Below are 25872 nucleotides of genomic sequence, written 5' to 3' on the forward strand. Positions count from 1 at the left end.
CCGAGACTGTTGATCATCACATAGAAGCTCAGTGCACGCACTACGCGTCGCGGACCATGGAGAACAGGGATTTAAATACACCTTGCCCTGATCTTTTGCCTCGATTGTTATCGTTTGCGTCGAGCGTTAGTGTCAGGCGTTAACACTAAGTTTGTGTAAAGTTACGAACTTGGCTAAAACACGTTGGCGGGCTAGTTCGTTAACATGCATGATAGAGTGACTGAGCGCGACTTGACAAGGACGTAGGAAAAAAGGAAATAGGAGCGCTACCTCCTTGTCTGTTTTCTTCCTACGTCCTTGTCAAGTCGTGCTTACTCCCTTCATCATTTCAGTAGGTTCAGTAGCTTCTGTATCCTTGCCTGCAATACATGCAATACGAAGTCGTTGATCTCACTTTTCCATCTATTTCGGGTTCATGAACATCACTTATTACAAATACAATAGTATAATAATTGTTGGGGTTTAACGTCCCGAAACAACGATACGATTATGAGGGACGCCGCTGTGGACGGCTCCGGAAATTTCTACCACCTGGGGTTCTTTAACGTGCACCTAAATCTAAGTACACGGGCCTCAAGCATTTTCGCTTCCATCGAAAATGCGGCCGCCGAGTCCAGGGATTCGATCTCAAGACCTTCGGGTCAGCAGTCGAGCACCATAACCGCTAGACCACCGTGGCGGGTCTCATTACAAGCACGCTCTCATTAAAAGTCGTGCAATAACGCAGCGACAATGTATACTATTAAACTATGCGGGGAAGTATTGAGTAGATAAGCTGAAACACCGCAGAGCTGAAAAAAAAAAAAGGAAACGCGAGCTGCGCAAGCCGAAGAAGTGAAGGCGCCTCCACGAAGCGTTTGGTGCATGCTATTCTGGCTAAACCAGCGGCAGCTGTGATGATTGACCACGCTCCAAACGTGTACTCGGTTAGAGGTTACGCCATGCACTTACGCATACCCACCATAGCCACACCTACATAACCGCGGGCGACTGCACCCACCGTCTCGTCTTAACTGAGCACCGCGCGCAACACGCTAATGGCGCATCTTTGGTTTGATTGATGGCCGTTAACGTACTGATGAAACACACGGCGGATATGGAAGATGCCACACTGGTGGGATCCATGCAGATTGATTTGGACCACCTGGGTTTCGCGCACTCACAAAACACGGTGCGCCAGCCGTATTTTTTTCTTTTTTAGTTCTGCTCTGGTTAAAATGATGAGGTGGTGGCGCGGGTTTACACATCGCTAAAGTTTAGTCAGCTCTATAAACTCGTTTGATTGAATATTCTGATCTTGTAAATGAACGAGCGAATAATAAACAAAGGCAGGTTACATTTCTGGACAGTTGGTGCAGCGACGCAGTTTTTATACTTGTAATAATATAATAACTGTTGGGGGTTTACGTCATAAAATTATGATACGATTATGAGAGACGCCGTAGGGGAGGGCTCCAAAAATTTCGACCACCTGGGGTTTTTTAACGTGCACCCAATTCTAACCACATCGGTATCCAGCCTTTTGCCTCCATCCAAATGCGGCCGGGATTCGCTCCCGCGACCTTCGGGTCAGCAGTCGAGCACCATACAAGCTGAACATTTGGCAACCAGGCAAAAGACTGCAGCCCTGACTCGAGCGTATTCCATCAGTTGCATTTTGCGCCGATTGATTCCTTACCGGTTCGCAGGTCGGCAGACAGGGTGTCACGAGCGCCTTGAACTGGACAATCTCGGACGTCGGAAACTTGAAGGCGTCGAAGGGCGCATGAAGGACCTTGCCGTCCTCGTTGACCTTGTGCAGGGGTCCCATGATGGTGCGGTCTGTGGGGCACCTGTGAAAATAAGAACCATTTCATTATTGAATTGGTTTACGAAACGAGAGAATCTGCATCTATACGTTCGTAGCGCAAAGCTACGAGGGAATCCATAGCGATTTCTTAGAATTTCCTAGTAAGAAAAGTAAACAGGGTCTTTATCTTCTCGCAGCACGCACACACGCACGCACGCATCTAACAGCGTGTGAATGAACTCACAAATCGTATTTTATAACGTATAGTGGAAGTTATCAGATTAATGTATACGTTGCATTGTAGCAAGAATTCACTGCGACTCACAACGAAAATGCAGCGCACGTGGAGCGTAAGGACAGTTGTGTGTATGTGTTGACGCGCTGTTGTACAACTTCCTCTGGCGATAGTGCCACCGCGCTTTGGTAAGCACGCACGCTGTGCTTGTTGTGGCAATTCGCTTGATGATGAAATAGAAGAGAAAAAATATTTATCGCAATTAAGGTTCGGAAGCTGTACTGTGGGCCATAGAATTTCAAAACAGTACACTATAGAGGCAAACCTGGAGCTGGTGTCCATGGAAGCTGCAACGCATGGCGCTTCAGCCAGCATGGGAATGATGGGCAGTACATGGATTTGTCTAAGCTTCGTCCTTTCGGCTCCGTGTGGCTTCGAGTGGCCTGCAGCCGCTTTATCGCCAGACGAAGTTCAGCAAAAGTTAAGCAGTACCACTTCAGCACCTTGACCCTTTTAGGCTGACCAATTCAAATCAGCCCGTGAGTTTGACAATCAGCCATTCATCCAAAAAAAAAAAAAGCCAGAACACATCAATGAACAAAGTCACAAGTGCGCTCGAAGCTGCAAGCACGAAGACTAGGCAAATCCATGTACTACCCATCCTTCCCATGATGGCTGAACGATCGCAGCGCCCCAGTTCCCTCTAGTAAATATTGCAGGAAACTCTATGCTGAGGGCTATGAATTAAGGAAGTCGCACATATCCAGGTATGTATAGCGGAGGACTCAGAAATCATTCTGACCACTTGGATGCGTTTATTCATTCTGTCTTAGTCGGTCAGTGTACTACACAGATCAAAAGACGACTCCGACAGAAGGTACAGCGGTCTAAAACAAGGTTATCTAATAAATAAGTTACAAAACGAACCATGGGGCGCCTTAATTCATTTTTAAGTGGTCTCCAGTGATGGCCGGTCTACCCGTGCTGCCATCTGTAAATAAGGGCACGTTCACCCGCAGCTGTCATTTGGAAGGCACGGTTCCTCAAGCAAAATTATTACGGCGTACCTGCTCCCGTAAGACACAAGACGAAACAATGTTTATATCATAACGGAAAGAACGAAGGCACGCGCACACACACCAGAGGAAGACACGAGGTCCAAGACAAGGCTAAGAACAATGCAACTCTTCTCTTCGTTTCCTGCTTCACGGTGGTGCGGAATTGAGCTCTTTTCGGCAATTTTTCACGAAACGAGCCTCATCAAGCATCTACAGACGTTCCAAGTTGCAGGGCACACGCCACTTCCGGCAAAAGAAGGGAGTCAGGTTACAAAGATTGCACGTCTTGTTCGTGCCACGGCTGCAGCTTCCTGTCTCATTTTAATTCCCGCGCTGTTTTCTGTAGCTTTCGTCTTCTTTTTTTTTCTTTCTAGAGTATAAGAACCGCAAATACACAGGAAGCACGTCAGTGTTACAATTCATCACCGACCCGGTGAACCCGAATCGTCTAGTTACTGCCGGCTCACGCGATTCCCTTATTTTGTAAGAATTGTTGGCCCGTGCCTCTGGCTGCTTGCAGCGGTTGTGAGCACCGCCTCAGCGTATTTCAACCACGCTGCACGGTCGCATATGTCACCCGGAACGCTTTTCACACGAATTTCTTCCTTTGTCTTAATTATTCGATGCGGCCAGACCAATATGAATCCCATCCGACTTGCCCATTTTGAGGTGCTATATCTAGCGTTGTAAATAAGAACCTAGCGCGCAACGTATTGAATATGTTGAGAATTCGCATGCGCTCAGGTTGTTGACGGTTAATTAATTAATTAATTAATTAATTATGTTCTTCGCAGCAGTTACAATGGCACATTGTGAGGATGCCCCTCAAGGACCTCCCAAGGATCGCCTCAAGCTGTAGAATATAACGTCTTGAGAAGAACAGCTTGATGGTTCCGATCTTGGCTTTCAGATCAACAAATCAACCGTGCCGCCAATCAACAAAAAAGAGAAAAAACCGGTGGGTTCTCTCTCAGATAGATATGGCAAAATAAACGAAAATACCAGAAGCACATGGTGTTTAGCATGACGGAACCAAATCGAGGTTTGGCCATGTCTCGCGGACGTCTCGTAATCGTAACCGCCACTAAGGGAATTCCCTTAGTGGCGGTTACGATTACAATCACGCCGAACAACGTCCCGAAGACTGAACAGAACGCCAGGTATTTTCCAACAGCGGAAGTTGCGTCACGCGCCGCTGCCTACGACGGTTTGGGTAGGTACGGTTAACGGCTGAGGCGAGGAAAAAAGGTATGCAGGGAACAAGGCACGCTTCCGGCGATCCGTTGCGAAGCATCCCACCTATAGCTGACAAGGCAGGCGCGCATAAATTGAGTTCTTTCCGTAGTGCTGCACGCCCGCCGCACGTTTTCTTTTTACGCCTGTACACGACCGGCCGCGTGTCGGAACTAGAGCACTGCACGGGCCGGATTTTACGGCCCGGGCCCGGCCCGGGCCCGCTTTATGAAGCCCGAGCCCAGCCCGGGCCCGTGGTTCCAAGCGCGGGCCCGGCCCGGGCCCGGGCGTACATGACCGAACCCAGCCCGAGCCCGGCCCGGGCCCGTCGTTCCAAGCCCGGGCCCGGCCCGGGCCCGGGCGTTCATTGCTAAACTAATCCAGGGCGCGCTTGTTCATGACCAGGCCCGACCTGGGCCCGCTAGAGGATATTAGTTGTTGATGATGATTATTAATGATGCCGTGCGCTTTGTAGCGGGCGATCGGACGGAAAATCGGGTGTGTACATGCATCGAAACGTTGCTTTGCCCGCGGTGGTAGCTCAGCGGTTAAGCTCTTTCGCTGTTAAGTCCTAGGACGCGGGTGCGATTCCCGCGGCCACAGCGGCTTGCAGTTTAGTGGGGGTGAAGTGCAAGAACACCCGTGCATATACTTATCTTTAGGTGCACGTTAGAGAACTCGAGGTGGTCGAAATTGATCCGCTGCCACTACGGCGTGCCTCGTAATCATATCGTGGTTTTGGCGCGTAATAGCAAGGAATATAAATGAAATGTATCGTATGTGTCAACCTCGAATAAAAGACCGAAATCTTTATGCCTCCAATGGGAACAACCGTGATCTGGCCCATTGTTAGTGCTGTTAATATATATATATATATATATATATAGGTTGGACACATTTCAAGAAATGTGTCCAACCTTCTAAAAATATCAGGAAAATGCGATATTTGATTGCTGCCTTCAGAATCGGTTTTTCTGTAGTGGCAGGGATTTTAAGATGGTTAAAGAAATTATTTGAGGCTGTAAATAAAAAGTTATATTAATTAACCTTTTAATTAGTGGACTTAGGTGGTTGTGTCAAATGGGAGAATTGAAGTTCTTCATGCCACAAACCCAACCCTACTTTGAGATTTCGACAAAGTGGCATCTAGTGATAATTACGAAGTAATTAAGTTCAACCAAATTCAATGGCGAAACCTAAACAGAAACATGGAAGAACGCAACTGCCATATTCTTCCGAGACGTCCAAAATGAGTGAATTACTTTTTCTGTAGCGCTAGGCATCTGAAGATGGTTAGAGACATGACTTGAGACAGTAATTAAGAAAATTAAATAAATAACTTTTTAATTAGCGGAGTTAGGTGATTGTGTCAAATTGGTGAATTGAAGTTCTTCGTGCTAGAAACCCATCCCAACATTGAGATTTCGAAAAAGCGGCCTCTAGTAATAATTACAAAGTAATGAAATTCAACCGAATTCGATGGCTTTCGCTGTTGAAAGCCGTTGCATTTCGTTGAATTTCATTACGCTACAACAATTACTAGAGGACGCTTTTTCGAAATCTCAAAGCTCGGATGGGTTCCTCGCATGAAGAACTTCAATTCTCCCATTTGGCACAATCACCTAACTCCGCTAATTAAAAAGTTAATTAATGTAACTTTCTTAATTACTGTCCTAAATGATGTCCTTAACTGCCTTAAGATTCCTGCCCCGCCACGGTGGTCTAGTGGTTATGGCGCTCGACTGCTGACCCGAAGGTCGCGGGATCGAATCCCGGCCGCGGCGGCTGCATTTTCGATGGAGGCGAAGATGTTTGAGGCCCGTGTACTTAGATTTAGGTGCACGTTAAAGAACCCCAGGTGGTCGAAATTTCCGGAGCCCTCCACTACGGCGTCTCTCATAATCATATCGTGGTTTTGGGACGTTAAACCCCAGATATTATTATTACCTTAAGATTCCTGCCGCTACAGAAAAAGCAATTGTGAAAGCCCCGAGCAAATATCGCATTTTCCTGATTTTTTGCGAAGGTTGGACACATTTCTTGAAACACCCTGTATATATACGTGTCACTTCAGCTTGGCACAGTATACCTTAGACCATGGAATGCATAACATTCGCGTGTGCTCGAAGGCCCGACTTACGCCTTTTAATGAGCGGGTCCGAGTCCGGCCCGGCCCGCATCCTCAAGCCCGGGCCCGGCCCAGGCCCGCGGCTTCAAGCCCGGGCCCGGCCCGGGCCCGCACTTTCAAGCCCGAGCCCAGCCCGGACCCGCCAGAAAACGCTTCGGACGGCCCGGCCCGGCCCGCGGGCCGGGCCGGGCCCGGGCTTTCGGGCCGGCCCGGGCCCGTGCAGTGCTCTAGTCGGAACAACAGTGCAGCGCCGCTGCGTACCGCGTCTTAACGGCGGAACAACCATAACAACTGCGGTAACAGCAATCGCGCACGCGCGGGACGAACCGAAGCCGCCGACGCACCGCATTGCGGCACGCACACCGTAAACCGCGCCTCGCTAAATACGTGCACTGTCGCGTACGCGGCAGTGCGTGACCCGCGTTCAGATAAGGGCAGCGTGTCGCGTCTTTGACGGGGCTTACGTTGAATATTGGCCGGAGCGGAAGGCGTGCACACATTTGCGGCGGAGCCATTGGAGTGCTCAACAGGAGCACTTGAATGTGTCACGCCGCGCGCGTTTTGTACATTCAAGTGCGCACGGAATGCGACATTCAAGTGCTCTACTCGACGGCTTCGTCGTCTGCTCAAACCGTTCTGTAATAATAGGGCAGACGACGCGTGCAAGCGGATGCCGGTGCCGTTTTGTAAGAAGCGTAGCGCAAGAACAGTGCGGACGATTTCACCGGAAGTCAAACGACGACAACAAAAAGAATGTCAGCTATGGCAACGCAACTTTGTTGAAACGGAACGACGCTACTTTGAAAAACGCCGCCACAGTGTTGAGACGGAACACACGTAGTGTCTAAAGCATGGCAGCCGTGACGTGTTTTCGGCTGCCAATACAGAATCAAAATCCGGCGCATGCAGGACGCAAAAGCTTGGTCTTTGACATTTGTAGCTGGTACTATAAGGTATAACTGTAACCTGGGGCATGAGTTCGGACACCAGTTAGAAGACTTGTTCACAAACTAGTCATTCCGTTATGTATGGGGCAGCAAGAAGAGCGCTGTAGATAACAACGCGAAAGAGATTAGAAGGAGAAGCGATAACTCGAGCGTGTTGTTCTGGTTGCCCGTACATTCTCAAGTTCGCACTCGTTTTCGGTGCTTTGTATTTCATTCCATGATTGGAACCATAACGACCGTATTAGAGTAGCGTATACTGTCCGCGGTAAGTTTGCATGTAGCAATGCAACCATACATAACGATCTGGTAGTGAAGACCGCGGTTCGTAAAAGTATGGTGAGCGTCGGAACATTCCGAGCGTCGGAACGTTCCGACGCTCGCCACAAAAGGATCACCAGTCAGAAGAGTTGTGGACTCCAATTAAGTTAGTATACCGTTCAAAACAGCGGGAGCTGGCGCTGCCTGATAATGAACATTTGCAAGGACAATCGTGATCGTGTGTTGTTGTTGGATAAGTCCATTTGAGCGTCTTCATAGAATTGAAAAAAAAAGGAGAAAAATCCAGGTGCCAGCAAGCTCATATGGCGTTTCCGCGCTTACGCGCGTGTCTCCTTTTGCGCTACCAGTCATGACCATATCAAGACTTCATGCTTGTAGTGCGCTGTTAGTGGACACGGACGAGAAAAAAGAAACGAGGAAAACAACACGGGGTGATGCGCAAACTCACAACTACTTTATTTAGATCATGTACAGCCTAATGTACGTACAAGAAAGAAGGAACGCGAAATGACGGGGGGGGGGGGGGGGGGGGGGGGGGTTCAGTGATAAGGACGTAGAACACAAAAAATAAGAGAAATAAACATATCAGGGCTTAAAACAATGTCACAAAAAACGCATCAAGACATTACGTATATGCGGTGATACTGTTTCCTTCAAAAAGTTTATTTCTTTTTGAGAAAGGGCGATCAAAGGTGTGCTAATGCACGCTTCGCTGGTATGCATGTAAAATGCTTCGGCAATTTACCTCTCTGTTTGATCGAATGATCATGCCAAAACTTTTGCGTCAGAGAACATCGTCGTGCACTTACATTCTGCGCAGTGGGAAGCCAAATGAACCAGCGATACAGCGTACTTATGCTCTTTTAGTATCTCATTAATGCGCCTCCCCGTTTGGCCTTCGTACTTCCTATTGCAGGAGAGAGGGATGTCGTAAACAACGCCTTCTGAGCATTCCACAAATATGTTTCTGTGCCTAACACTACAACTCGTTTCCTTCCTTCCGCTTTCACCACTGTTGACCCTTTTGCAAAGCCCTTTTAGATTGTTTGGCGCTGAAAACACAACTCGTACGTCAAACTTTGACATGACTTTCTTAATCCTATGGGAAAGCTTATGGATGTACGGAATGACAGCCGGTCTATCCAAGCTCCCACTCGACCTCGAGGGTTGCTCTATCTTCCCAGTAGTGAGGATTGCAAGGGCCTTTTCAGCAACAGAGCAGATAACCTTTTGAACTTTTGAAACTTTTTTGAAGTCTGTGCTTCAAGGCTGGCCGGTACCGTGTGTAAGCACGAGTTCTTGACAGCTTGCTGCATCACCCTGTGTTGTTTTCCTCGTTTCTTTTTTCCTCGTCCGTGTCCACTGGAAGCGCACTACAAGCATGAAGACGTACCAACTAGCCCCTGTTGCCGCATTATAATACTTCATCTTCCCACGACTTGTCATTTTACGGTAACAACAAGCTGGCGTAAGTATGCGATATCGGAGACAGGCGCGAAGGCAAGGGGGGGGGGGGGGGCACCCCCCGAAATTCGTCCGGCCTTTATATTCGCGGGCAACGTTTGTTTTATTTTTGCCATGGAAAGACTTTCTTTCGAACAATTAGGCCTTGAGCCCCCCCCCCCCCCTCCGAAAAAAAATCCTGGCTACGTGCCTGATCGGAGACAAACGCGCCGGGAAAACTGGATGAATACAACGGCTATCAGTGTAAGCGGGTGCGAGCAAAGCGTTTTAAATATGGTGATCTATTGATCTATTCATAAACTTTAAAATTGTTTCTGCAGTCTTACGTGCCACAGTTACACGTCTTAGCGGGAGAGCCCGGCGTAATGTTCGCTACCTGAGGGCGCTCTTGCGTCTCGCTCTCTAGAGTTACTGTATATGCTACCTTACCTAAAGGTAGCATATACAGTGACTCTATCGCTCCCATCTAAATACGGCCGCCGCAGGCTGCAATCGAACCCACACCTTCGCGCTCAGCAGCGCAACGCCGTACACATAAATTAAATCGAATCAAAACAAAGTTTATTTACATCGCGTAGACGTGGACAAGCTTGGACGAAAAGCTAAACAGCTCGCTTGAGCAAAACCCAAGCCCCCATATACAAGGCGTATACAATAGAGACACACAAGCATGCGGAAATACTAAATGAAACCCGCGCGTTACATGCATAAGAAATGGGTAACGTGGCAATTCCAACCTTGTTTGAAGTTATACAATATTTATGCTCACAAAAGTACACTTTTGTGAGCACTTCTTAGTTTCGGCAACTAAGAAGCTTTGCTTCTGAGAAAGTCGAATGGATTTCCCTGCGGCTTCGTGCTACAAACGAGTGACTGTCAATTTCACTTTCTTAACTCTTCCGCCACCTTGTGGGATTCAGCAGAACCAATTTGCTGTATTCTAAGTTTCTAAGCACGGAGTACATACGTGTGTTATAAATAAGTACTGATGGTTATTCTTTAAAGTAAATAATTTGTTCTATTGATTAATGCAAAGCAACGGGAAAATATCAAACAAACAAACACAAGCCCGTACACATGTCTGTAGGAAGGCCCAAAAGCCAACGTGGTCTGTCTCTACGCCTGTTCTCGGGACTGGCTGCGAGACTGCAGCTTACACAGTGCTGCACGGTACTTCCGGGTGATCGGAGCCACAGTTCTTTGAAATAGGCAAGATGGGGTCCGGAGATTACAGCTTCCGAGACTCGCGGCCGTGCAGCGAGCGACGGCGGCGGCGGCTGATGATGACCTGCACGCGGCGCGGGGCTACGGAGGCAGTCGGCGTCCGGCTCTCGTCCTCGCCACCTTTCCCGGCTTTCTCAGAACCGTTCCTCCTCTCTTGTTTTCGTGAGGGAGAGAGTGTGTGTGTGAGCGTGCAGGAAGGAGACGGCCCGCCAGCCAGGCAGCCACAGCATGCCGTGCACTTCGGGTCAGTTCGACTGGGTGACTGGGTCGCTCCTGCGTGGTTCTTCTTTCATTGCCCTTGCTCGAAGGGCAAGCAAAAACAGCCATCGCCGCTGTATCATCGGGCCTCGAAGCGCACCGCAGCTCGTTACTCCGTAAGAGTGAACCCATCGGACTAGTTTTATTGTTCTCGTTTCGCCTCTCTTATGTACTTTTCGGAAACTCGTTAACCGCGTTCAGCGAGCGAGAACCGCCGCGACCTTCGTCACGGCGATACGTTATAAACTGGACAACGAGGCGAGGGTCCGGTCCCAGTCTACGCTCGCATCCATTTTCAAAACCACGTTGCATCTCGCTGGTCTAACGTGTTCTGTTCTGCCGTGGCCGTAATACGGATTGGATCGTCGACATTTCCTTATCTATTTTTCTTTTTCGAACAGTACTGCTTCGGTGGCCCTGTGGACCTTTTCTTGAATACCATTACTAGTCCACTTACCGATAAGGTTAGGCTGACGGTAATTACAGTCCGTGCGAACGCAGCAGCTCTTGTGAATGCCTAGCTCTGGTCGCTGAGGGTCACCAAGGTAACTACTATTGCTCTCTCACGAGGCGCTCATTAAATTACTTAGATGTTCTCAGTCAAATATAATGCCCCAAGTGCTAAAGATTTCTGCACGTCACCCAGTTTTGTACATCCTGTCTCATATCTCTATTCCGCTTCCCGAATCCCCCTCGTATAGGGTGGCCAGCCGGAAGTTTTCTTCTGGCTAACCTCTCTGCCTTCCTCTTTCCTTCCTTCCTCAGGGATGGATCCACGTTTGACCAAGCAGCGATGTCATCATGTGACGTCATCACTTGATCCCGTGACTTTTGGTGCCATGTATGCATGTTCACGATGCCACCGTACGCCAGATTTCTTTTACTCATGAAACCAGTGGCGTAGGCAGAATTTTTTTTCTGGGGAGGGGGGGGGGGGGGATGACACACCTTTGATCCGACATGGGGTGCAGGCAGGTAAGTGTAAGGTATCCCACAGTAGGTAAGGTAAGGTATCCCACAGTAGAAAAAAATTTCGGGGGGTGGGGAGGCACGGGCCCGGTGTGCCACCCCCTGGCTACGGCACTGCATGAGACATATGCGGCTTTCGCCTTAAGGAGATACAAGCCTTGCCCTGTGTTCACACTTCTGGTTAAAGCGCTAGTCAAAACGAACAGCGTGAAAGGGACTTTTTTTTTTCAGGCAATGTCTCTGGCCTCTTCCATCACCCTTCTGTAAGGACGTACCAAGCCAGATTTCTGACAAAAGAGTATGGGACGGAACCAAAGGCAGCGCAGTCTAACAGAGCATCTGAGTCGCGTGACTCCAACAAGCCGACGTTGGTTGGTGTTCGCTAAACTGTGGCTAATGTTAGCTAAGTAAAGATGGCTAGTGCTATTGATCACTCGCTAAATACGGCGAAATTACTGCTTACATTGCCTAATATTCGCTATGCGTTGTTGTAGTATCTCAGTCCAATGACTACGTTATCCTCCAGTTGTTTCTACGATACAACACTGACATGAAAGAGTTGGCCTTGAAGAATATTGAACAGGAAGGGTTGCACTTCTTTAAATTTACAACACTACATCTGTAACTTAATCCACGCATGTTAGCTGAGAACATCCCTGCCCCCCCCCCCCCCCCCCCAAAAAAAAAGACCTTTAGTCACGAGTCAGTCACAAGCTTCACGAACAGCTTGCTAATGGCAAACTTAACTTATGAACGCAAAGCTTTGTGAACTCCGCCCCTGGTCCAGCTACGTTTCGAGCTTTTGCACAAACACTTGGGCGTAACTGCATGTAGGAGCATATAATCCGTAAAATCGTTGAACTGTCCGTCGTCTCGAGCTGTCCCTAACATTCAAGTTGCACAAATGCTAAAAAAAAAAACATAATCGCACACCCCACTTCGCCTCCTTTGTACCAATAACTGCAAATCACTCTCGGTTCGTGCTCCAGCAAGGGTTTCCTCGTATATCGGTACGGTCCCTTTCGTCCAGGCATACTCTCAACGGCGTCACGCTTCTTACGGGAAAGGAAATGGCCGCTGCCGCGCATTTACCAAACAGGAAGTATGCGAGTGTGTGCCCGCACATATGAGGAGGGTGCGGCTCCAACGGAACCCCTCTCGAGTGGAGGGTACGGCGACAGGAAGGGTACACGCGAAGAAAACGAGCGTGTGTATTCGCGCTAGCGCTAATACCCGTGCGAACATTCCGAAGCATGGGTTCGCATTGCCGGTCACTCGCTTTTCTGTGCAGTGGCCGCGGAACCACGTACGCCATTCCATAGAGTTTCCTACAATATTCACTAGAGGGAACTGTGGCGCTGCGATCGTTCAACCGCCATGGGAATGATGGGTAGTACATAGATTTGCCTAGTCTTCGTGCTTGCGGCTTCGAACGCACTTGTGGCTTTGTTTATGTGTTTTGGCTTTGCTTCGGATAAAGGAATGGCTCATTGTGAACCTCGTTAGCTGATTAGATTTGGTCCGCCTAAAATGGTCAAGGTGGTGAAGTGGGAGTGCTGAACATTTGCTGAACTTTGTCTTGCTACAAAGTGGCTGCAGGCCACACGGTGCCGAAAGACGAAAGCTTAGCCATATCCACGTACTACCCATCATTTCCATACTGGCTGAAGCGTCGTGTACTGGCCTAAGATTCTTTGCCCGAAATTCACTATACAAGGAAATGTGGTCTTGATTACCTTCAGTGTAATAATCAAGTAATCGGCCGCTGGTGTATTCAAAGTAGAGTTTTGAAAGAATAGTTTCCGAATATAAACTGCTAAGTTGCAGCGTTGACTGCTATAGTGTTTCTTTAGGTTTGCAACGTCTGCAAAAGAAGCGTGAATATGAACTGTGCGCTGTCTCTTTAACGACCAAATACCACGATCCAGATACGTCTTCAGCGTAATGCCCTTGAGCGGGCGTGCTCCGAAAGCAGTTCACGATCACATAACACGGAAATTCAAACGCCCCTGTACTAGTGCACCTATTCGAACTATTAAAGACTAACTTATTCAAGCCCATAATCATTTGCTCAGTGCCACGCTTCGCGCAAAGTGGCTTCAAATACTTAATTTCTTCATTAGTGCTCTTCTAATTACAGAGAGTGAGGATATATCTATTGCAAAGCTTTCCATAGCGGTGGATACTCCTCCAGAGCGTGAGAACGAGTGAGCTCGGCCCAGGAACCTCTACGGTTTCCGCCGTACTGCACAAAATTAGCACACGACAACGTTCTAACTGCGTTCCGGTCCCACTGATTGCTAAACGCTAAACGGTGCACCAGCACTCCCGGTTTCTCGAAGCGTTTGCGGCAAACAGGGGAGCGGGAGGAAATGACGGGCTCTCCGAGAACGGTAACGAGACCTCCCCTCTCTATCTCTCACACACGCACACTCCATAGAGGACACTCGCCCCCTCTGGCGGCTGTATACGGCGCGACGGTGAAGAACGACCCTCAGAAAGGAAGGAACAAGATTTCGTTCGAAGCCTTGCCGCTATGTAATTTGCCTTTCCCTCTTTCCAGCGTCTCGGCTTGACCGCGCTCGACGCGTGTAATTAGCGCCGGCCGCCAAGGCGCTCACCGCGCCTCTCTCATTCGCAGGTCGCCGTAGACTTCGGGATAAAAGCGGAGAGGATTAGGATCGTTTCCCATCGTGTGGCTTTCGCGTGTGACTTTTCTTTTCCTCTCGTCTTGCCCGCGGTCTTCCGTTCGCGTCGCCCAAGTGTGTAAAAGCGAGCCGGGAAATGGGGGGCCCGGTGTGGCACCAAAGGAGACCAGCGAGGCAGCCGTTTGGAAGGACCCTCAACATCAGCCAGCTGTCAACATCAGTCGACTCTCGGTATTACATCAGCTGGCCATCGACATTAGCTGACCCTCAACATCATCTGACAATGAAAGTCAATTTAGTCTGAACGCCATATGACTATCAACGTCAATTGACTCTCAACATCATCCGACTATCAACGCCAGTTGACTCCTAACATTACATCATCTGACCATCAACATCAGTTGACTCTCAACACAAGCTGACTATCATCACCCATAGGACTGCAGTGTGATTGGTGGCCATTCTATATGATCTGGGCTGTGTTTACGGTGTACATACATTTGTTGTACGCTTGCGTTCGTGTGTATGGTGTTCTTCAATGTTTGTTTTCCTTTTCCTTCGTTTTTGTGTTAATTGAGCAAGGAAATAAAATTCTGGAATAGAAGGCTCTGAAGCAGCCTATATGTTTCCACTTTAAAAAAAACACACTTTGTCTCTACCCATTGGTGTGATGTACCAGTCGAACTTCACTTAATATCTCTCATTAACACTCAGTGAAGGATAGTGAATCTTGGAGGATACGCAAGAGGTCAAAAACTATATCCAGGGACACTAGCTTACGGCGGGCGCCCAACGATCCGCAAGAAGCATCGGAGTGGCCACCAGAGCGCTTAGCTGAATAACTGTTTGTGAGAGAATGGTGATCTTCCATTGCGCCATCAGCGCGCTTGAAATAGGTCCCACCTTCTCATGATTTTCCTCTCTCCCACTCCCTTCCCCGTTGCACGGTATACAAGGAGCGTTTAGTCATGGTCAAACTGCCTCCTGTCTTCCATCCAGCACCCCATCTCCCTCACTTGTTTAGCGCAGGTTTAACCATGACAAACGAAGCCTGTGTGTCGTCTTGTCATTTCGTCGCCGTTGAAGCTGCCGCTATAAAACCCGAAGTACGTGAACAAACAAGCCCGAACTACAACAATCCTCGTTGCTGTTCGTGCTATCTTCAATGGTTACTGTTATGACGATTCGCTGCCAGATACACACCGTTATAGTAATCGTTTGTTGAACTGGAAAAGGAAGGGGCGGGGAGGGCTCGTAACCTCTCTCACCACAGCGCAATGCCGCGTCAGCCAGTCAAGCCTTCTGCTGACGACAGAACACATCCCCGGTGCTCGCGTTGCTTCAGCGAAGTCAGGTTTAGCCGTAAAAAATGAAGAACTAAAAAAAAAGATACGTCAGTTAGCGGCGCATTTGGGCAAAGCAAAATTACCCATTAGCCCCTCGCAAGTGGATAATGCCCCGCAGCCCCACTTCCGGACCTATTAGCGCCGAGCCATTCACTGGGTCGCCGCCATATCTGCATTGACCATCAGTGAAAATGGCTCGGCAATGGCCCCTAACCAGCACTTTTGGTGCCAGCGTCCGTCCATGCATGTATGCATGGGCGGCGATGATAATCGCTCTTGCGCTCCGTATTAGCATAAGCAGCTCTTGTATAAGCTAATCGTGGCAGCACGCGATGGGGCCTCGCGCCCGCGTCGCCGTCCTAAGGCATCAGCCGCGTCTGCCGAGTGTGCGCAAATGTGAAAGGCAAATAACTCGTTCCTGCAAGAGCGACACTGCCGCCCTCGCGGCGTTAGACGAACGCGCCTCTCAAAGCGTGATCCGCGGAACACCCAGGGGATCGTACAGAGCACCGAGGGGGGTCCGAGATGTATTACGGAGGGTGGCCCCGTAGACGTGCCGCGGACGGGAGTCGAATGCTAAAGAGCCGAGGAAGGAGGCCCCTCCGACGGCGTTTCGCCAATATGAGCGTAGTGCCAAGCAAGACGAAATAAGAGTTCTTCTACCCTTGCAAAGTTGATACGGAATTCAGTGTCGACTGTCAATGACCGTTGCATTGTATAGCTAGAAGTTCGAGTGGCAGTGACTTCGGTGAGCACGGCAGATATTGTGAGCGGGTTCACGAGTATTGTAATAGGTATCATAGGCGTGCGCATTAGTGGGGCAGGGGGGAACCCTGCACACGCCTATGGTAGGCAGTTATGAGTATTGTAAGTCTTCTTCCACTGGCGCTGCTTGATCGACAACTCTTAGCCTTAGGAGATCAAGTGCCTTTAAGGCGCTCACGCGATACCATCATAACAGCATCATTCATATCCGTGTCATACGCCTTCGTAAAGACGGTCGTTCGTCAGAAAGTCCGGCACGCCACAACAAAGCTTTACAGAGGACGAAGTACATGCACATAACCGCGATCCGTCTCTTGCAAATCGCCGGAGCTCACTACAGCATTCCTCGCACGAGTGCTGACGTTTGGCCGATCCTCTACAGAAGGACGTGGTGAGACATGTTGTTGCGATGGTTTGACTCCGCGGGTGTCTACGGGGAAATGGTCCCGAGCCACTAATTTAAAAGCAGCACTGAATTCCGCGTATACAGAAACAACATACCTACAACGTCAAGTTCGCCAGAATTGTGGCTCATGTCCCAGTCTACAAACGGAACAGAAGCCGCTAGCCTCCACTCACAGGCGGTGTATGAGAGCAGTGCCCGACAGGCTACATTCTGGTTGACAAGAAAGGGTCAACAACACTTCACGTGGAGCCGCTAAATACAGCTGACAATGTCGACGACCTGAAACTAAGAGGCACAGGGGAAAAGAAGCCCCCATAGCGACGGTCTTGACGCCGCGGACGGCTGCTCAGAACGTCGACCCTTCCTGTGCTCTTCAAAGCCAACCGAAAGTATAGGGGCTCACCACCCAACAAAGCGACAAAACAAAAAAAAATGCGTAAAACAACGCACCAATCTGCAGTGGCCGTGTACACGGCAGTCCTGCAGTCATCACCATGCGAAGGCTTATACAACAAAACGCCTCACACACGCAACTACCAACGTCGCATCCGTCCATGCGTCGGCTGTGCTAAGAATGCGATGAAGGCACGAGACACTCAGCGGAGAACTGTCTCAAAGGGCCACTGTACTTCTCGGCCAAGAGGGAGGCCTCGCCGCGATGTCGGCCCGGATAGTGGGGACGTCGACGAATAGGCGGCCCTGCCGCCAGCTAGCACAGATCTGGAGCTGCGGGCATGACGCTGCTGGTTGCCGCGGCCGACAACAGCCGTCAGCCTCCTCGCCTAATGACAGCAAAAGAGCGGCTTCGTCCCGACATAATGTCGGGGTTTGCGCAAAGACAGAGACCGGCAGCCACCGATTAAGCGATTCCGGAATGCAGCGGAGTGAGTTTTTGAAGGAAAGAAGACGGAGGGGGGTAAGAAGAAGGCTAAGAAAAAGAAGCAAGCACAAAGGGACGCGTAAGCTCCCCTGGGTAATCGGCCAAAGCCCGAAGCTTCGAGAAGGAAGCAGGAATACTGCGGAATGAGTGCGCTCGTTTCCAAATTTTTATCATCCTGCCTGTTTCGACTGGCCCGTCTTCTCACACTGGGCTGTTGTCTTTTGTGAAACACGCGCGCTACTAACTGCGGTTAACGAACTGCAACGGTCGGTGTGTACAGCTGGTGTCATTTAGAGTGTTCAACCCCGTGTTGCCAGCCACGGTGGTCTAGTGGTTATGGTACTTGACTGCTATACTCGCGGACAACTTTTCTTGGCAATGAAGGGAAGGCTAGAGAGCCGAACTACACGTGTGCTACCGCTGAAGATTATAGTCCCACAATTGCGTTCGTGTTTTCTGCATGAGAGAAAAAAACAAAAACATTACTTTATTTTCTACAGGGCGCTGTTTGAAAAGAGGGTCAGCGCGCATCAAGGAGATATTTATATTTGTTTTGCTTTATGCAGTGTCATTTCGCGTTTTTGCGCCTGTGAAAACGTCGCACCTTTTACGTGCACCTCACAGTCAAAATGGCGTCTTCGTCTTCAGGTGAGCCCTCGTCACCCTCCAGCTTTTCCGACGACTCGCCGAGGGAGCTTGCGACGAATTTCACTAAGAAATGGCTGTCTAAGCCTGTGACGGCCGCTTGAATAATCAAATTACCCTCACAGGAAATACGGAAGGTTCACAAGCCAAAACTACATTTGAAACGCGCTCCGAACCGGACTACTTCGTGGAGCAATAGATGTGCAGTAGATCCGCCCCCGCAGCCTTTCCTTCATTGCCAAGAAAAGTTGTCCGCGAGTATACCCGCGTGCTTCGACTTAGGTGCACGTTAAAGAACCCCAGGTGTTCGGAACTTCAGGAGCCCCTCAACTGCGTCATTTCTCACAATCATAACGTAAAACCCTGGATATTGTTATTATCAACCCCTTAGATATATAATATCAACCTATTATTATCAATTTTTTATCGCTTGACGTGGTTCCTTTCAGGTGTCTCGCTCGTTGAGAAAGCGTGGTCACGGTACAACAGGGAACGGAGAGAAAAATTCAATAACAACTCGAGAGGTTAATTTTAGGGACATATTTATTACGGTATGAAGAAGCTCTCCGATGAAGAACGATAGTCCACATCGTGGTGAACTATTTGTGTCTCGTGTGTCAGCGTGTTTGTGTAACAGCATGCCTTGTTTTGAAGGGGCGTGTATCTGAACTGCTACATTGTCGAAACTCTATGCATGACGTGCACATTTTCTAGATGGGACACATTAGTTACATGTCTTTATTCTGACAGAACCAAGTTTTAAGAAAAGGAATGGAAAGGAAATCTCTCATCAGCAGCACGAGGCCACAGTACGGATTTCACATATATGATGGATATTTGACGAAAAATTCACCACGGTCCGGATTTTTCGAAAACAACGTTTTTTTGTTTATTTTTTGTTTAGAATGACATAAAGCTTAGCTGGTTGGTACGGATTCTTGATGAAAGAATTTTGGCGTGCAGACACGGACTCAACAGAACAAACCAGAACAACACGAACGGCGTTTGTGTTGCTCTGATCTCTTCTCCATTTGTGTCCGTCTCTGCACGCCAACCTCTTTGATCGTAAATTTTTTGTCAACTAGGAAGCTTCGTTTTTTGAGGCACCGAAAACATTTCTTTCGCGAAATATGCTAATTTTGCTAGCATTACTTCGTGGAATTGTCGACGAGTCGACGCGTATATGTGCCCTATTTGTGACGTAGTCAAGGACGACATCCCAATGACAAAAATGCGTATATGGCACTTACACAACGGCGCAATGTCGTTAGTCACGTCGGAAAAGAAAGAAAGAAAGAAAGAAACGTCGTACACGTGCATGGAGACAACTATATCCAGCCTGCACGACACGTCCAGTCGCGTCCTGCTGTGCACAGGACGGGTGACAACCCTTGTTTCCTTGTTGCCACGCGCTGTCATGTCCTGCTCGCGTTTACTGCCACTATTTTGTCAACGTCACCAAGCTTTTCAGGCCTCGACCGCGTTGGCGCGTCATCGCGCTCTGCAGTCGTGTCCGTGTCGACGTCTTCTCGCGACCGATGCGTCACGCGGCCTGTCTTGTAGAAGACACGCCGTTCAGCAAGCTACAGTGACGCCCGTTTTTCGTTCATCACTCCCGACACCAAGGTCGCATGCTCAGTATCAGCATCGGACTTCGCATTCCAAAAGCTGCGGAAGCCCCTATCACGATGGTGTTCGTGGTTGCGGTGGCGTATTGTAGCTACTGACGCGCATAGCCTGGTACACACTAAAACCTTTAGCAACTTTAATGGTGTTAAAGTCCTGCGAATAAAACGCTCTTTATATACCTTTACGTGTGTACAAAGGGTACTTGATTGTTTTGTGGCTAAAGCCATAGTGTTTAAGGGATGAAGTCAACAAACACAATTTTCTTGTTTGCCGAGCCTTAACAACGAGTACAAATTCTGACAGACGCAACAGAAAACGCGATAAGTGCAATGAATTATAAACCCAGCGATGTGGCTGCCAAAATCTATTGTCATATAGTTCTGTGCGCACCAGGTGGTTAGAATTGATGCAATGTTTTTTTTTTTTTTTTTAACGACGGCTTTCCTCATTGTATAGATAGTGTAGTGAACTCAGACACAGAGACAGCACCCGTTCCTGGGCCGGCTGTTCTATTCTGCCCCTCTTCTTCCTCTGCCTCGATCAGCTCCCCGCGCGCCCGGACCCCAGTGTCGTTCTTTGTCATTACACTCGGCCATGACTGCGAGCGCGCGGAGCTGTTGACAGTGCCTCTGGTGGACGGTGTTGGCTGCATCGCGGTGGACGGTCCCAACCATGCTGGAACTCGGCTTGGGGATCGGCCAGAAGTGTCTCGGGTGGGCGACACTGAGTGTGATGCAGTTGTCGTCGCACGCCTAGCAGACGATTATACCGTCTCAGTTTGGTTGCGTGGTGTTTATGCATGCTTGCATGCCAAGCCGGAAAATACTTGCGCAACACAGAATGCGTGTAAGCTCGGAGAGACTGCGGGATGCTATTATCGTGATGCGACGCAGCTCTCTCTTCCTTGCTGTCATCGCCCTTCTTTGTTCTGCGGTCACAACAACGAAAGATGATCTTTGGTGGCTCCGTACCACATTTGTACGTGTGAACGCAATCATTACTGGATCCCACGCCGCAGTCGTTGTCAACAGTTGTTCGCCGGAACCTCGATGCTTTGGCCGAGTTGGTCACTCTCCGAACCATGAGTGGTTAGCTCTATGGCGACGAGAATACTTTCGTGGTCTTCAATGCGGCGTTCAGGCGGTACTCCGGGAGTCAGAATGGCGCGCTTGTCATCTTCAGGAAGCTCGCACATCATGTAGCCGGAATGGTCGGTGCCGGCTCCGTCTGCCGAAACGCTCCCACACTCGGCCAGTGACTGCCGCGAAGTCTGCGGATGTGGCGCCAACTGGTCAGAGAGGATGTTCCCGCTATCTGAGTGCAGGTCAGGTTGTGGTGTTGGAACGTCCACCCGGTTATGGAAATTCATTGCGAAGTCTGATCTCTGTAATCGTAGTTGTACAGGCGGTCGGATCTCCATGTCTACGAGCGAAGATAAACTGGGGGACCGCGACTCCGACAGTTCCGACTTTGAGGTGGTATTGGCCGCTTGCAAGGATGTTCGTGAGGTGGATCCCGATGCGGAATGTGAGATCCGAACCGCGAAGCCCACCTTGCAGCATGTTTCTGTGCCTCCCGCTTGGCGGAACGCACAAGCACTCCCTAGAGGTATTGCAGGGCACAGCTGCACAGTCGGGAGGGTTCTCGGCTGATGCGTGGTCGGAGTGACGCCCTTCCCGAGGTCCGTATTCGGAAGTGATCTCTGGCTGTGATGAACGCGTGTCGGATACCGACGCGGAGCCTGAATGCTCAAGTGGTAAACTGCAGCGCACAGCTGAAGCATCGAAGTGAAATCTCTCCTGAGCTCCATCGGCGGTGGCGGTCAGGATGGACTGGGTGGTGGCAGAGAGGTGGTTGGGATTCCTGCCAAACGCAGCAATGAGCTTGAAGCTCCACTCCGCCCAGGACTGTTGCCGCGCGCCTTCGTACCTATGCCACGCCGCGGCACCATTTCGAAGGCGGTCTATGGCTACACACCACTTCTGCTCTTCCGTCCACGCCATGCGAGCTCCGAGAGCGTTCACGGTCGCTACCCAGTTGTCGGCGTCCTCCTCAAAGCCATTGAACTCCTGTAGTTCGCAGGCAGCCGGCGGTGGTCGGACGGCAGGCGAAAAACCGGACAGCGCGGACGCTAAGCAGCCCAGTTGGTTAGAGAGCTGCGTGAGAGTACACCGGAACTCGCTGCGCTGCTTGGGTGAGCTCGCCTCAAGGTCGTGTGAGGCGGCTATATCCAACATAGCGTTGATGGCGCACAATTCCGGCACGATCGCAGGAAACAGCGCAGAGCTCGACGCTGTCAAGGCGTTGACCGTGACGCGGAGACGCGCTATAGTACGGGAAAGCTCGGCGGCGCTTTCAGGTGATCCGCACGCGGAGCCAACGCTGACGCCCGAGGAGGTAGTGGTCCCTGTGCTCATTGCGGCGGGATCCTTGCCAGCGGGCACTTGGCCAGCACCCCTCAGCAGCTCAGGTGCCGAGGAAGCCCTGAGCGACAGGTTGTCGCCACGGGAAGCGTGAACAGCGTTCCCGGGCTACAGGAGGCCGTACGCTGTCGTGACGGCGCCGGGGTAAACCTGCCCTTTGGCCACCGAGGAGGCCTGGACGCCGTCCTCGAATGGTGGCATAGGTTCTACCGGCAGAAGTAGGGACCTGGTGTCCATGAGCGAGGAAGCGTGGACGGCGTTCCTTCGATGGAGACACCCGCAACGCCGACGGCCTACGAGCACTTACAGGTGGCTTCAGCCTTAAAGGGCCCCTCACCAGGTTTGACAATTTTGAGCTAACGAGCGCAATGCATACACTGGGCGTTCATGATCACGTCTGCCAAAATTTGCAACGCTACGCGCCGTGGAAATGGGTCAAATTTCAAGGTGAACGCTCTTTGCCCTTCCTCTCGCGGGCGCGCGCTTTAGAGAATGAGGGGATGACGTACATGAGAAGATGGCCCTACGTAGATGGTAGTGCTGTGACGTCGCTCCTCTACGTAGACGACTGTGCTCTGACGTCGCCAACAGTAGCAGGTGACACTTCGATAATTATTTGACACGACATGTGTAGTTTGTGTAATTTGTTGGTTGAATAGATTAATAAAACCTGAAAGAAATAATGAGACACACGAAGATAATGTGTGCGTCCTTTTCATTTTTTTTTCGTGAATTGCTACGAGATGCGTGGCTAATGTGCCTCCCTTTCCCATGCATTCGTGTCCCCGCGGTTAGCGCATCGAGCAGACGCCAGCCCTGGAAACGAAAGTAATTTTCTGGCGCGATCGAGCGCTCACTATACTCACTTATTCTACCGCGTCCAATTAAATGTTAATGCGGCACTGGCTCATGATACCGCCACTCTCGTGCCCGTACAAATGTCTCAGCTTTCATGCCTGTCCCGCAGAAACAGGCAGTACACCACAGAGAACGCCGACAAAACGCCCATGGCCGCTACATAAAAACAAAGGTAGCGGCCGTGCAACGCCGCTCGCGTGCTCGGGCTGGCTCGGGCACGTCATGCGCATGACGTGTTCATGCGTATGTGTCAAGTGAAGAGGGCAGGGAAGGGATTTGGCTTGCTAAAGCTACACGGGGCGAGTGGCAAGGGTTTGAAACTCGCCTCCTCGCATCATGGTTTCGCGCCGCTACAAATTATTGTTTTTCTCAGCTCGTAATGAACCGATTTGAAAAATTCTTGTGGCATACTGCTCTTCATTCGGCTTACAACAACTACCAGTGTCTAACTAAAATTTGCTATGTGGCCTGGTGAGGGGCCCTTTAAGGTTCAGTAGTCGTAGACTGCGCCATTGTAGTGAACTCAGACACAGAGACAGCACTCGTTCCTGGGCCGGCTGTTCTAGTAGTAGTAGTGTCCTCTACTGCATGGCTCATATCCACTCAGGGGGATTGGCCAAGAAGTCTTACAAAAAAAATTTTTTTTTTAATATTTTGAGTATTGAATGCTGATGCCAATAAAGAGAATAAATAAATAAATAATAGCAATGAATATACAAAAAAACACGTACGCATCAATGAAAGAGTTCTATTCTGCCCCTCTTCTTCCTCTGCCTCGATCAGCTCCCCGCGCGCCCGGACCCCAGTGTCGTTCCTTGTCATCGCAATAGTTAATAATATCTGAGGTTTTAAGCGCCAAACCCACGATATGATTATGAGGCACGCCGTAGTGTAGGGCTCCGAACATTTCAGCCACCTGGGGTTCTTTATCTTGCACCTTAATATAAGTACAAGGGCCTCTACCATTACGCCTCCATCGAAATGCAACCGCCAAGGCCTGGATCGAACCGGCGACTTTCGTGTCCGCAGCCGAGCACCGTAGCCACTGCACCACGCGGTGGCTATGTATATAGGTAGTTAGAGAAAGCTGTCGCGTGTAATAATTTTTTTTATTGCCGTGAAGTTAGGGGTGTTAATCGTGGAGGCAGCAGTACACCTATAAGGATGTAAAACTTTTAAGCGTGTGCATATTAATAGTCTAAACACGAGCGCATCTTGCATTGTCTCTGGAGCCTCACGTTAAACAAAGCAATATCTCTTAGCAACATAACCAAGCATGAAGTTTCCTTGCGAGTTAAAGTGGACACCACAGGAAACACATCGCTGGAGCTCGTAGTACGAAGAACATGGGTAATCTATGCATTAAGCGTCGCCTATAGATCCATGGCAGCTGGACTCCATAGACATAATTCTCTCTAGTTATCTTTAAGGGAAATTATGAAGGTATGGATAAAGGTTAGGAGCTCAAGGTTAGGAGCTAACACCATCCAAAGAGCTTGAATTTACCGCGGGTATAGTAATTATTTGCCCCAACTAAACTGTGTGCAGCCCAAGATGTCGTGGCCAAAAGATTGTTGTTGTAATGGTTACAGCGAAGCTACATGGCGAGCGTCAACGAAAATGACAATTACAATGCGACAGTTACGCGGAAATTACAGTTCCGGATATATTCTGACCACGAATATGTCAGGGACACAATTGTGCTGCGTGAAAACCAGCTTGACAGTTTCCGACAGGGCACGGCGTTCGGCACTTTCAAACACATATCCAAACTGTAACTACGATGCGCATTTTCGGCCCCGTTAATAAGATTTTCTTGACAAACTACCGAAAGCGAAAATACAACTCGACAAGCTACGGTGTAATGGGGCGCATTAAGCGAAGAAGTTTGAGTAAGGTTTCACGAGTCGCTGTTCTTAAGAAATGATTAGAAAAAAAAAAACAGTGGTCATAACTTACCCGTGGCTATCGACCAACAAAATCTCGCTGCTGTCCACACCATCCATGGCGACCAACTCCCGCACGAAGATCTCGTACGGACCTTCAAGCAAAGGAAAAAAATGAAATCAATGAAAAGTGCTCACCGAAAGGAAGGTTGTTGTTATTCGTTTGTTTTAACGAAAAAGTTTGCTCGCAATTAGTACTCGCAGAATAATTTGTTTCCTTCAGTAATAGATAGATAGATAGATAGATAGATAGATAGATAGATAGATAGATAGATAGATAGATAGATAGATAGATAGATAGATAGATAGATAGATAGATAGATAGATAGATAGATAGATAGATAGATAGATAGATAGATAGATAGATAGATAGATAGATAGATAGATAGATAGATAGATAGATAGATAGATAGATAGATAGATAGATAGATAGATAGATAGATAGATAGATAGATAGATAGATAGATAGATAGATAGATAGATAGATAGATAGATAGATAGATAGATAGATAGATAGGTGAGAAAGGAAGAAAGAAGATTCGCAATCTCGCAACGGCGAACGTCGCGTGGTAAAGCGACTGACAAAAATAAGCAACTATGTTTTATGAGGGCTATAAATGTTGTTGACACTTTAAGCCATTCATTCGCCTTGCATTCATGGTTCGGTGACACTCATGTTTGGGCAGAGTCATTGTTGGGCACAGTCAAGATGCTCTCTGCAATACTTACGGTTCGGGTGCAC

General features: G+C 49.2%; 1 protein-coding gene across 1 annotated transcript in view; it reads right to left on the reverse strand.

Annotated features, from left to right (window-relative positions):
- LOC119405392 (uncharacterized) overlaps positions 1-25872 on the reverse strand; it is a 165323-nt gene that overhangs the window by 15026 nt on the left and 124425 nt on the right. Inside the window, exons 9-10 of the mRNA XM_037672230.2 lie at positions 25144-25225; positions 1679-1832 (exon numbers count right to left, since the gene is read on the reverse strand). Coding sequence (XP_037528158.1) covers positions 1679-1832; positions 25144-25225 — 236 coding nt within the window. The remainder of the gene's footprint in view (positions 1-1678; positions 1833-25143; positions 25226-25872) is intronic.

Source organism: Rhipicephalus sanguineus, chromosome 9 (assembly GCF_013339695.2).
Source record: "Rhipicephalus sanguineus isolate Rsan-2018 chromosome 9, BIME_Rsan_1.4, whole genome shotgun sequence".
In the NCBI taxonomy this organism is placed as follows: domain Eukaryota; kingdom Metazoa; phylum Arthropoda; class Arachnida; order Ixodida; family Ixodidae; genus Rhipicephalus; species Rhipicephalus sanguineus.